Source organism: Podospora anserina, chromosome 4 (assembly GCF_000226545.1).
Source record: "Podospora anserina S mat+ genomic DNA chromosome 4, supercontig 2".
Lineage (NCBI taxonomy): Eukaryota > Fungi > Ascomycota > Sordariomycetes > Sordariales > Podosporaceae > Podospora > Podospora anserina.
The window spans coordinates 259,505-272,786 of record NW_001914835.1 but is presented as its reverse complement, the minus strand read 5'-3'; the positions used below and the strand labels follow the sequence as shown (position 1 = coordinate 272,786).

The window sequence follows — 13,282 nt, the reverse complement described above, 5'->3', positions numbered from 1 at the left end:
AGTCACGGCGTTTGGCAATATTTTATGATACCCGGCATTATTTCGCGGGCAGAAGGGTCTGCCACTACAGGATCTGGACTTTTTTCTTTCTTTTTCTTTTCCCTCTTAGAAGACAAGGGTTGCATGTATGACTTCTGTAGAATAGGCAGCAACAGCGCGAGAACCAACCTCAGGTTACTGGAGCTGTGAATATTGTTCCCATTGGCCTCATGAAATTGTGGCCTCCTACGAAATTCCCACTATATCAATTGAAACGTTGATAGAAAAAAATGCGCCGCGTCTCTCATATACAATCTAAACCAAGACACCCAACTACCATGCAGCCAATGCAATGCTATACAATGCCATGCGAATACTAGTCCAAATTCACGCAACAGGCCCCAGTAAGATATCATTCCGTTGTTGTTACACCGATCCCAAGCCACAAGAGCGAATGCCAGTACGGCCCGAGCCTTCTTCTCAACACCACCATTCCCTCCCCTCACCCCCCACAATTCCCTCCCTTTACTCTCCATCCCAAAAAGACCACCTCTTCCAACTCAAGGCTTCTCCCCCTCCTGATGCGAGTACGTGATCCTCAACACAAAGTTGACCACCACCGCCAGCAGCAGAATAATCGCCAAAAACGTGGGGCCAAACCTGTCGTCGAACCCGGCCTGCCCCCTCATCCGTATAGACTTTGCTCGCCAGTGGTACGTTATCAGGGCATAGATCATGGTCGCCATCGCCACGCCGGTGAACAAGAAGGCGGAGATGAAGGCGGGGCGGTCGCCAAAGTTGAGCATGCCGATGGCGAGGGCGCCAAGGATGACGGTGAAGTTGAGCCATGAGAGGAAGGTGCGCTCGTTGGCGAAGAAGACTTTTGGCTCGACGCGGGTGGGGAGGGCGATGCGCTTGCCTAGGGCGAGAAGTTAGATTTTGAGAATTGGTAGCGGTGAAATAGAGAGAGAGACAAACCTGGGGCGGTTTGGAGGAGTGGTTGGCTGGACATGGTGACGGTGGTTGTGTGTATAATTATCCGTTCGGACGGTGGGTGGTATATAGATATGAACTCGATTATCTGAAGAGATGTTTTGGCGATACCGTTGAGATTGAGCCGGTTGGTATGGTGGTGCTGTTTCGACTGGAAAAAGCTGTTGCGCCGCAGTGCAAGTGCTCCAGATGGTGCCAGTTGGGGGCGCAGAGGTTGAAGCTTCAATATTGATCAATGAGACACAACGTCAGAGGGTCCCGCAGCGCTTGCAGCCGAAACACGAATGCACGTGGGTCTGGTCCCTGGTTTTGAGTGGTTGGTGTTGAAGGGCTCACGTGATGAGTTTTGTTGCCGCGCAGCGCCCACTGCTCTCCAAAAGTGGTGGGGATCATGGAGCTGTGGCTAGCCTCTTACAGAGCCGTTGAGAGCCTTGAGTATAACGGACGATAAGGTAAGTTCTCCAAAATAAAAATCTAGAAAGTTAACATCCAATTTTACGCTACACCTGCTATTTACTTGCTATTATATAAGTAGGGATTATAGCTTTTCAACCGCATTTTCGCAACTTCAATTATATACTACATACTTATCTAATATTCAATTAAATATTTACAAATATAATTACTTATTTATTTATTATACGCTTTTATTTTTTAATTACAAGATGATTTTATACATAAAATGTTATATAAATATCATTTACAACTATACAAAATATAGTAGTAGTAATTACGCGCGATATGGTATACAGCAGTAACATAAATAAAATAAAGTTATTCGTAAGTAGTATATAGATTTAAGCGGGTAGTATATAGCTTTAGCTTTATCTAGCCTTAATACGTAATTTATTTAGCTTTAGTAAATAGTTTATAGGTATTTAATCATAACTCAAGCAAGTACTAAAGTAATCGGCACGGCTTTTTTCTTAATATCAACTCTCTGAATTTTTATTTAAAGAATTTGCCTTCTTGTCCGTATATTTGAGCGCCTTTAGTGGCAAGCCTCAATAGAGCTAGTGTTTGGGTTGAGATGTCATCAAACAATGGCGCTTGCGCAAGCTGTAAATATTACTACAAGATACTATCATTCCTAATATCTCCTTGCATCCTAATCAGCAGTGTGTTTCTTGGGTTTTGTGTCTAATCCCATTGTTTTTGTTGACAGCAGCTTCTGGCCTTTGGGGCTAACACGCAGGCACAACGCACCCTATTCGCTACGGTTCTTGGAGCGCAGGCATCCAAACGAAACCCAAACAAGTAAGCGACTGTCACCGCATCTCCCAAAGCACCACAACAACAGCCCCGCGAAAAGCAATCACCCAAACCATAATAATAAATAGTTCAACAGACAACATGGCTGAGTCCACCTCTGTATGATTACCTATCCCAGGCTTCTTATTTATCCGCGACACGGAATGCCTTAATACTGACCTTATCAACAAATAGCCAATTCCCTTCAAGCGTCTCGAGCAGATTGCTTCCGATGTGCGTCGACCCTCCCGTTTGACTCCTTTCTCGCCCTGAACATTTGATTCACGATATTTACCTCCCGACTGCAAAAACCACCCCAACATTACGACCCCCAAGATGCGATAGCCTTGCGAACGATCAACCCGAACTAACCAAAACCCAATGCGATAAACAGGCCTGCAACAGCGTTCTCGAGAACGTCGAGTTTTACGAGCACCCCAAGACCGCAGGATGGAATGAGACCATTATCGTACGTACCAACTACCTACCAACCAACCTCGGTTTTACTTTATCAACATGGCTAACATACCGCCAAACAGCAAAAAGTCCTCAAGGCGCTAATGTCCGAGGCCACCCCCGCCGGCGCCTCATCCCCCCAGTACAAGTTCGCCATCAACAGCACCATCGTCCAGCACGTCGTCCCCACCTCCCAGCTCAACAAGCCGACAAGTACAGGCACCACCGACGCCGAGGCTGCTGCCGCGGCGAAGAAGCAGGCTGGCCGCCGGGGCATGCACAGCGCGACGGGCGGTTACTGGAACGAGAAGACGGATGGAATGTGGAGCTACAAGTGGGATGGCGATGCCAAGGGGCTGGATGTGGTGTTGATGCTTATCTGGATTGCCGTTTAGGGAGTCATGGACCCGGAGAAGTGAGCAGAATGGGGGGGGTGGGTGTTGGGTTGGTGTGTTGAAACAAGATCAAGATACTACTTGTCATGCTCAAAAAGCGAGTTTGGCAGTCATCCTTCGTTTTGTTTTGTGAGGGGGGGGAGGGGGGAAGGGGCGTGCGTGCTGCTATTCAGGCAACGATACTTCTAATTTGATGGTTTTCTTTACATGTTGCACCAATCGGTGCGTGGTGTGACAGTCACGCTGTGGACAAGATAAAGATTGAGGGCTAAAAAGATAACAGAGGCCTTTTGACTATTATAAAGGCCTATGCACGATCTTTTGAGGCCTTTCTACTATTTTCAAAGACTATAATGAATACTCAACACCTATGTAGTTGTCTTTAAATCATATGGACCTTCTTTAAGGGCCTGCTAATCGTCTTTTAAGGCCTTCATCCAACCTAGCAATCTCTGTTTCTTTATCCACAACGTGGTGTCACAATCGAGGAGGGGGTGTAAACAGTCGGTCTGAATATACTCGGTTTTGTGGCCCCTGGTCTATTGAGGTTGATATGTAATTACCCTTTGGACGGGTTTCAGCTGTCACAGGTATCACTTCTTTGTCACCTTTTTGCTCGAATGAGACTATTGCGAAGTGATATGCGGAGACTATTGACCCGAAGATCTTCAGGAAATGACGCATGGCATACGTAAGGCTATCGGGATTATCTTCGAAGAGGGGTAGTTTATCTATCCCATTATGACATTTTGCATACAAACAGTTGCATTCCTGAGGTTTAAATTCGACACAAAAACTTTGGCTTGATCCGAGTAGTCGTATCTTCTTCATAGAAGTGCTCTCTTCAAAAATTATTAACTGTTGTCACATGAGGATACAGGAGACAACGGGCCGGGTCCAGTCCGGGGCAGGATGGCCAAGTTGCCGGCCGTAGAGGTACGGGGGCGGCACGGTCAATCATGGCAGATCTCTTGTCTCCGGTGATGTCTTTTGCCACCGGGAGATTTCACATACAGTTCGAACTGCTGCCATCGTATGTCACAGCAGCTGAAAACAGTTACCAAATATCTCAGTTGTGGTCTGATTGTAGATCCTTGGGGGTTGCTCTTGCAGTCGCTGACGTTTACTGATCTCTTGTTGCATTGGATGCCACCTTGACCGTTTGCTCACGTGTAAGTCGTCATAGACCTCCTGGGATATGGACAGGATGCAGTGGATGCTCCGACAGGCTGGGTGTTGGGATCGAGAAGGCGGAAACAGAGTGATTCGATCTTTTTTTGAGTTTACCACTTATCCCAAGTGCTTGGAACATGACAATTTCAAAACTGCCAGATTTTGGAGATGCTGCTAACCTACGGAGATCCCCGCCTTGGAAGTTCCAAGAATTACACTCACAAGCTGAAGGTGCTGCTTGATCTGTAGCAGTCTGAAATTGTGAGCGCAATGCAACAGTACAGAACCTGAGGGCGGACAACGGAAGTGGCGAGGTGCCAGGCCCGGTGACCGTCGGTCGATTTGCCAACGGCCGCGTTTATCTGGGCCAAGAATTGGCGACGTTGACACGCAGGAGGATGCATCGTCGCTTCTGCAGAGAGAATGATCCAGACAAGCCCATCCCCACAAATCCCATATCGACTTCATGACCACCCCTGCCAGTCTCGAACCGTCAGCCAAACCCCTTCACACCACCCAAGAGCCGCCCACTGGCTGCTGTTCTGTCTAGATTCTGGGCGTTCGGGGTATTGTTACAACTTATCATTGCCTCTTTGATCGACCGATGTTGACATCCAATGCGCGAGCCAAGAAAACAGGATTCCAGTGAAAGCTACCGCCGCACCCATTGGCCGGAGCACAGAGGTGCATAACTCTGTCGTTCGAGGCCTGTCTTGGGTTGTACAATTGACTCTGGGCTGCCCACTGGTTGCAGCGCACGGCGTCGGCGGCAGGTCGTGCATGTTGGGCAAAGCATGCCCCGGCTTTTGAAGATCGAGAGGAATCCACATTTCGTCGTGTTCTCCAGCAGGGCCGGGCTGGTGACCACCGGAAACCGGGCCAGGGAGGCCAGGGACAGGCCTACACTACAGCCAGCTAATCAGGCGGTGCCGATCAGTCCCCTCCCTCCGAATCCTTTTTATTCGTCCGTCTCAACACTGAAGCCCTAGATTTTTTCGTCTTTGACGGTTACACTCACCTCCCTCACCAGATCTTCTCCAACATTCCCCGTCCTACCGCTGACTGGTGTTATACTTGTCATCGTTGATTTTTCCGGCATTCCGCCCCTCTCTTGAGGACCGTACCAGACACACGGCAACTCCCTGGCCCCTCCCTCTGCTCACTTTATATCCGGCCCTCCACCACTACAAAGACGTTTTCCCCCCCTCTCCTTTGAACAAGACGGCATATTTAATAACCTTGTGTTATCCCTCCAACTCATGAGCTTGCTATTGAGGGGGTTTTCGCATTCATTCCGTGAGACTTTCGGCTTTGGCACATGAAATCTCAACTACGCAACCACTCAGCATCGATACCCGACATTGCTCGATATACACAATAAGAGCCCGATCTATAAACAGACACCATCCGGGTCTAGTCCAAAGATATTCAACACCCACAGCAACCATCATATCATCGCCTATCGTCCGATTGCCCTAACATCTGATATACGGTATATCTCCCGATTTCAAGGGCGAACACTTATTAACCTTCACTCTTCACGCACACGCCCAATCAGGTTTTACCTATCCACCGCCAACATGCTTGCTATGCTGGAGCAGGTCCCCTCTCCCTATACCAGGGAGGAGCATTGGTTAAACGAGCAAAGCCTCGTAAGGAACGGAGACAACAAGCGTGTTCCACGAAGGTCACACACTCACCATGACTACTGCATTCCTCAACCACCAGTCTTCACACTCCAGACCATCCACTCCCCTCCGCCATCGCCCGGGTTCTCACAGGACTCTCGTCAAACCTCCACAGTAACCAGCCCGTCAGAGGAACACAACAGGCAGCTTCAGCTACAGCAACAACCGCCCCATCCTGTCGCTGCACCCCGCCGACCTCCCCTCGGGCCCCCTCGCCGTTCCTATTCCGTCACAGATAAGGAACCGCTTCCCCACCACCACCGCCCTGGCGGCCGCCTCCAGCTCATGGACCTCCCCCCCGAGATCCATTACGCCATCTTTGACTTTCTCGACCCAATCGACAGCACCTGCCTTGGGTTGACCAACTCCAACCTCTACTCCATCCACCGCCGGCTCCACGGCACCGTCCCGCTGGCTGTTCACCGCGCCGGGCCCAACGAGCTAGAATGGGCTTGGCACTTGGCCGGGCAGCATGTCGCGGCCAAGCCATCACTTTTGACGCAGAAGAACGAGCCAGGGCCAAAGGAGGGGTTGGATCCCGAGGAGAGGAAGGCGTTGATATGTCTCAGGGTCAGAGGGCAGGCACTTTGCAGGAAGTGTGTGGTGAGTAGGTGTCAGTTGCAGACGCACATCAAGGATTGGATGGGGGAGAAGTATGAGTATTGTGATATCACGCAGAAGTTTGGGCCGAAGGCGGAGGAGGGGGCCAGGAAGAAATGTGAAAGGTCTAGTCCGAGGCACAGCAATTGGTGTGCCAGGCATGGGAAGAAGAAGGGTGCTGCTGTGAAGAAGCAGCAGCAGGAGGCGACGGGGCAGATACTTGGGACGGTATAAGCATAAGCATGGTATTTGCGAGAGTTTTTGGGTTCCATAGTTTATGATGGGTATTTTGGTCCTGATAGTTTCTGGGGCGGTTCGGTTATGAGAATTGGGTCTAATGAGAGTGTGGAGGTAGGTGATGATAATGAATTTTATAGTTTTTTTACAACAATGCATGAATCGAAGGCATTCGCATCTATATTGCTAGTGTTCTATCCATCATTTGAACATCGTGTTCCCTCAGTCTCGAGTCGTGCTCATTTTCCCATGTCGAGCTCACCTTTCGATACCATCATCACCCATCTGCCCGAAAGCACAGACCAAGCCTATGACGTGACCTCAACGGTCACTCCCCCGCCACTGACGAGGTTTGTGGCTTGTTGCGCAGCCAAAACCGGAGAAGGGAGACGTTTTGTGTGGATCTGCGGCTAGTGGCTCGTGCGCGGTGGTAAGGCAATCTTGGCTGTTATCAGTGTTATCAATCGCACTTACACCTCAAATTCATCCTCAATATAAAGTCTTGGTTTGAGCTTGGGCGACATGCATCTAAGTGTTCTGCAGTTGGTGTACTCGTCGGAATGTTTTGTCAAAAAGAGCCGGTATGGGTGAGATACAATGGCTTGATTGGGATTTGGGAGGGCAAGATTCAGTGTTGGGAATGACAGCTGGAAGCTGACTGGAAGTTGGAGAGAGCATTCAGAGGAGAGTATTGGTCAATGTGATACCCAAGGAAAGCTTTCGGGGTGTTACATGATTTCGTGGTTCCAGTTTTGGGGTCCCGGCTTTCTTACCTCCTTATACAATGGATCTGGCATCCCGCACCTCACATCAGCATTGTCTCTGTTTTTTATCTATGCATGGGGAACAGACCAGCTGTTGGATGCAGTGAGATTGATGATTATTACCTTGTTCAGTACAGGGCTCGGGTCTTTCCGTTTCGATGTGTAAGGCTGAGAGGGGGGGATGACCCGAATACCGGCCAATACCGACTCAGAGTTGACGGCCATGCCGTGTTGGCTCAGTCAGGAGGCTAATTATGAGGGTTAAAAGCCCACTCAATATGCCGATTTATGAGAATATATAGGCTTGGTTGCCTGTTTCTTGACTTTTTTGTTCTGATTTTTCTCGATACATCAATAGAACAACAACTTACCAACCCAGGGTTTCCCACACCCTCATTCAAGTCAGTTGGTCGTAGTCATGGCAAACAAGCAGGAGATACAGGACACCGAGGAATTACTCAAGAAACAGTCACTCCCTCCACCACATGTAGTTGACAGTAATACACCTATTATCCCCTCTGAAGAAGACGCACCCGAGCCATCTTCTCTTGCGCCCTCCAACGCCACCAACCCCTCAGACATCCTGAAAGCCCTCACCCTCCACAACTCCCTCCGCCGCTCTAGAAACATTCCCCCTCTTACCTACGACAAATTCCTCGAAGACCCCGCCCGTCAATGGGCAGAACACCTAGCCAAAAACATCGGCAAACTCCAGCATGCAGCCGACACTAGTCAAAGAGAGAACATTTACTGGGTGAGCGGCGGTGGAATCGAGAAAGAACCATGTGTGAATGCGACGAGGAGCTGGCTGAACGAAGGGCGATGGTATAGGGGGCAGAAAGTGGGGGATCCGGCGGAGGGGGTGACTGGGCATTATACTCAGTGTATGTGGCCGAGGACAAGAAGGGTTGGGATTGCAGCTGTGGAGGGTGTGAGTGGGGATGGAAAAAGAGGAGTTTATGTTATTGCTAGGTATGAGCCAGGAGGAAATTCTGTAGGGGAGAGGTCATATTAGGTGAGATTCTGAGTTTGGCTGGTGTTGTTCATTTATCCGTGTCTCTAGGTGGAGGCTGTTCAGACTTTAGAGATGGCACTCAGATAGATGCTCCTATCTTTCTACTGAAAAAAATGAGATGAAGTTTATGAGGAACTCGAGATTCAAAACCGAATGAAAAGTTCTCTTCACATTCATCACTACCTTATGCAAAGACTATGAAACTCGATGGTGTTGATGAAGAAGAGTCTTGAATCGTCAACCAATCAAAGCGCTGAGCTTCTACAGGTGTCAAACAAAACAAGCTGGGGCACAGACCAGGTAATGACGTGACGGCACTGCAAGCAGCTGCAGCAGTCGCGGGAATGGGGCAGGGATTGCGAAGCAGCCCCCTGACGTTTGAAGCATCCAAAGGAAATTTGTTCGAGAAATTCCCCTTGTCGGGACTCGACAGGACAGTTTGCCCCTCGGACGCGTTCGCATTGTTATAGTACATGGAGAGGAAGAGCACACACATCACGCTGATTGGCATCTTCCATCCAAAGGTGTGTATCCGTACGGATAGGTTCATCGAATCCAATCCAATCGTGTCCCAGATTCCCGGTTTTCGCTCTAAATCCTTAGTGGTGAGTGCCACCAACCCCAAGATCTGACGTCTTTGGCCTTTGTCGCATCTGCATGTGAAGCGTCGCCTTGGCTTCTTCATTCTATCACTCCTCCATATAAGCGCGTCACAGCTGTGGTTGCCCTGAAGAACTCAACAAAATATCAAGCTGCATCCGCTAACCTGCACCAATCCTGGCAGAATCCACGGTCCCCGCTCATCTCGACCTTGACCGTTTCGCTACAGGCATCGTCCCTCCCGCGAAGCACAAAGTTGCGCTGAAGGCCCCACAAAACCCAGCGCTTTCCCCATCGTGCCCGGTCTTTCTTTTGCAGGCGCTGTCCCGGTTACGGTTCCTTCGCCTTCTTCTTAGTACCTACCGGACAAACACCAAACTACCAATCCACCATGTCGTCTCCAAGCTCAGTGTCGCAGAGCGCCGGGAAGAGAAAGCGCAACAACACAGCCGGCGCCATGAACATCCAGCAAGGACAGGTTGCCCAGCCCGAGTCCCGGGACGCTTCGGCCGAGGAGGGCGACACCACAGCCCCCGAATCCGCCCGAGCTGCCAGTGCGGCCACCGCCGGACACCCGCCCAGCAAACGCCTGCGTGGGAACCCGGACTCGGCCTCCGCACCGACAACAACAGACGCCCAGGCGGTTGACCCCGGCGAGCCTAGCGACACCACCGAAGCGAGCGCCGACATTGCTGAGCGTGTTACTCGCAAGGGAACCCGGAAGAGCGTTGTGTCAAAGGAGGTCAGCAATGGAAGCACCACTTCATTCGACAAGCCGGACGAGTCCATGGCCCCTCCTCCAATTGGCACCCTCACCCATCCCGTGGGTTACAGAACAAACGATCCCCCCACAGGCCGGCCGGTAAGAGTATATGCTGACGGTGTCTTTGACTTGTTCCATCTCGGGTAAGCTCTTTCTATTTCTAGCTTGGAACCTAAGGGCCAATTGCTAACCTGAGTACTCCCTCAGTCACATGCGCCAGCTCGAGCAAGCAAAGAAGGCTTTCCCCGAGGTATACTTGATTGTGGGCGTTACTGGCGATGAGGACACCCACCGACGCAAGGGTCTGACAGTTCTCTCTGGCAAGGAGCGGGCGGAGACAGTCAGACATTGCAAGTGGGTGGACGAGGTGGTCGAAAGCTGTCCTTGGATCGTCACTCCCGAGTTCCTTGAGAAGCACAAGATTGACTATGTTGCTCACGACGACATTCCATATGGCGCCGATGAGGGTGATGACATCTACGCCCCAATCAAGGCGGCAGGAAAGTTCTTGGTGACGCAACGAACGGAGGGTGTGAGCACCACGGGTATTATCACCAAGTAAGCAGCCGAGAATTTCTCAGAAGTCAAGAGTGGAAGCTAATTTCATGCCCAAACAGGATCGTCCGTGATTACGAGAAAATACATTGCCCGCCAATTCAAGCGTGGAACTACCCGCCAAGAGCTCAACGTCAGTTGGCTCAAGAAGAACGAGCTCGAACTGAAGCGCCATGTCCAGGATCTGCGTGACAATATCCGCAGTAACTGGGCCACGACGGGACAGGAGCTCAGCAGGGAGTTGCGTCAGTTCTGGCCGTCTAGTCGTCCTCAGAGCCCAGCAAGATACGGACCCATGGCGAACAATGGTAACGACACGCCCAGTAGCCCATCGGGTCCTCCGTCGTTCACGGGGTACTTTAGCGGCCCGAGGAGTCCCGGCGCCACTACTACTGCTGGAGAACGGGCTACCAGCAATGTGAACGACTTTGTGACTGGTTATACTCTTGGTTTGATCGGTGGTGTGAGGTCTTGGGTACGTACATCTCTCGCTCTTTACCGCTTTTCCGACGCACTGCTAACCTGCGTGGTTTAGATGACCAACAAGAACCGGAGAAGTCAATCCCAGGACGATGGCAGTCAGCAAGTCAGTGACGATGAGTCTGAAGAGGGGGAGAGCAGCAATACGAAAGAGAGCACTGAGAGAAGACGGTCTTCTGGGCAGAATCAGCAACTGAAATCCGGCGGCAGCAGCAGCAACTAAAAGAGGCATGTGTTTTTCCAGATCATGGGATATTTTATGTTTTTACGTTTGGTTAGACGATGATTCGGACGGGAGGCGCTGCACAATGGTCAAGTCGAATGGGGGGGGAGGGGGAAAGGAAGTAATCAAAAAAAGATACACGGACTCTCATGTGTTTGGGGGAATGCTCTTTCTTTGCAGCATGGTTTCTCTAACTCTCTTTTTTGGCCTCGTCGTCTTTTTTTTTCTTAGACGGGTAGGCATGTACTCTTACTTAGAAGTGGTCTTTGATTTTTGATAATCGGATCATGATAACTTTTTTTAAACAATTTTAATGAAGAGTAGCTGGGTTTGGGATGTTGGAGGGTGGTGTGAGTTGAGTTATCGTGATCAAAAAATGGGAAGCAACAACACGGGCACAACGTTAACTAGCTGGCATTTGACTCTGTAGGGAAGCGGGTCGGGAGGAGATACGTGTACTCTTCTCCGTTAATGAATATAGGGTTTTGTGTCAAGGTCTCATAGAGAGAGCAACTCTGTTGACAGGCTCATTTACCTAAGATAGTCTGCGCTCCAAGTCGAGAGATGCGGCTCAGCCTGGGTGGTTACTTTGGTGTTGTTTTTGCCTTATAATGTGTCAGGCTTCGGTTCAATAGAGAGAGAGTTGGACTAACAAAGGTCTTGTGCTTGAACAAAGCGGGATGGTTAAGGTAGCCCCTGAACCCCTGAGTGTGTTTGTGTCCGTGCGCGCTGTTGGATGCTCTGAAACAAGAGACTTATCAACTTCCAATGATGAAATCAAAACCGAGACTTGACGTACTTTGCTTTACTTGGGTTATTGTGGTTAGCTGGAGATGATGGGGGAAGTATAGATTGTTGTTGCTTTGCCCGTGAGACGAGGGAGGGGTTTCCACCAGGGAGATTAGTCTGTGTTCGTCACGAAACTAGTAAAGAAAAGGGGTTGTGTTGCTTTTGTTGATGGAATACTGGTCTTTCATGCTTGCCTTTTAGCTTGTGTGGGTAGGTATTATTCGAGGTAGGCACTATGTTAAAGGTGAGGTAGTTCTCATTTCACTCAGCTAGCTTTCTATCTTACCATAGCTAGAGAATACATTCTGCCCCCCTCCCCCCTCCGGTATTCAAATAAACCTAAACAAGAATGTTCATAGCTGATAACTTTAGGTATTCTACCTCACTGCTGGTATGTGACCCAATTGCTAGTGGTGATCCGAATGTTATTTAGAGACGATGTAACAAGTAAAAAGGTAATCGACCCAGTCAGTCAAACCACCCCCCCAAAACATCCCTTTTCTTCCCCCCCCTTACCCACTTACGTACCCCCACACCAAAACAACCCATGTAACATAACCAACCCCGTCCCACCTTTCCAATATATACACCCTGACGTACCGTCGTGGAGAAGAAAACGACAAAACTTGGGGGTTCCTCCAGCACTGGTGGAGGAGCAGTGGCTGCTTACCTGCAACACAATCAAGCCTCACGATAATCTTCTGTAACTTAGTACCATAAGTACTTCCCCCAGTGCCGCATGGCCAGAAAACAAGACATCAAGTGTCAGCCTCATACCTCTGACACTTTCGACAAGGAAAGGTCGCATAGTTCGGCCTTCCATTTCGGTCGATGAAAAGGGGAAGAAAGTCCAGTGAGAAGAAAGGGGATGAAATAGAGTATGCAAAAACAAAGCTCGAATATGCAAAGTCGTCGTCGGACCATGGCCCTCAGGCAAGGGCTGGGTCAGCTCTGTTTGATGATGTGGTTGGACAATGATTTGTATACTCATCACTTTCCCCCCTGGAGACCAGCATGTGATCGAATGACCGACCCAGTTGACGAGGTAATTCTGTGTTCAAGGCCAGCCATTTAATATGTGCATGACGGATAACCTTCCCCAAAACAGGAAGCCGCCGGATGATACAGACCTCGTGGTAAGAGGACGACCTCCTCGCGCGGCCACGGTATTGGTGATATTGTCATCCCGATAGTAGCTTTACCACGGTCTGTCTTTTGCTACCAGGCTGGCCTCGGTCGGAGCACCTGCGTATGCATATCAAGATAAAGCTCGGTAATACCCGCCGACCGTGCAGTCAAAATAAATAGGCCGAGCCGTTCT

General features: G+C 49.9%; 5 protein-coding genes across 5 annotated transcripts; 4 read left to right on the top strand and 1 right to left on the bottom strand.

Moving 5' to 3' along the window:
* Positions 1–539: 539 nt before the first annotated feature.
* PODANS_4_2810 (uncharacterized protein) lies at positions 540–991 on the bottom strand (the record flags this gene model as incomplete). Its single annotated transcript, XM_001903899.1, has 2 exons — positions 540–898; positions 958–991. The coding sequence occupies 2 exons, from the start codon at positions 989–991 to the stop codon at positions 540–542; spliced, it is 393 nt and encodes a 130-aa protein (XP_001903934.1).
* A 1,011-nt stretch (positions 992–2,002) lies between these two features.
* PODANS_4_2800 (uncharacterized protein) lies at positions 2,003–3,074 on the top strand (the record flags this gene model as incomplete). The annotated part of the gene is made up of 5 exons (XM_001903898.1): positions 2,003–2,092; positions 2,254–2,343; positions 2,419–2,457; positions 2,618–2,692; positions 2,763–3,074. 5 exons carry the CDS (start codon positions 2,003–2,005, stop codon positions 3,072–3,074), a joined length of 606 nt encoding a protein of 201 aa, XP_001903933.1.
* A 2,753-nt stretch (positions 3,075–5,827) lies between these two features.
* Positions 5,828–6,769, top strand: PODANS_4_2790 (uncharacterized protein; the record flags this gene model as incomplete). Its single annotated transcript, XM_001903897.1, has 1 exon — positions 5,828–6,769. One exon carries the CDS (start codon positions 5,828–5,830, stop codon positions 6,767–6,769), a length of 942 nt encoding a protein of 313 aa, XP_001903932.1.
* Positions 6,770–7,954: 1,185 nt separating this feature from the next.
* PODANS_4_2780 (uncharacterized protein) lies at positions 7,955–8,551 on the top strand (the record flags this gene model as incomplete). Its single annotated transcript, XM_001903896.1, has 1 exon — positions 7,955–8,551. One exon carries the CDS (start codon positions 7,955–7,957, stop codon positions 8,549–8,551), a length of 597 nt encoding a protein of 198 aa, XP_001903931.1.
* Positions 8,552–9,542: 991 nt separating this feature from the next.
* PODANS_4_2770 (uncharacterized protein) lies at positions 9,543–11,004 on the top strand (the record flags this gene model as incomplete). The annotated part of the gene is made up of 3 exons (XM_001903895.1): positions 9,543–10,013; positions 10,135–10,472; positions 10,551–11,004. 3 exons carry the CDS (start codon positions 9,543–9,545, stop codon positions 11,002–11,004), a joined length of 1,263 nt encoding a protein of 420 aa, XP_001903930.1.
* Positions 11,005–13,282: the final 2,278 nt, after the last annotated feature.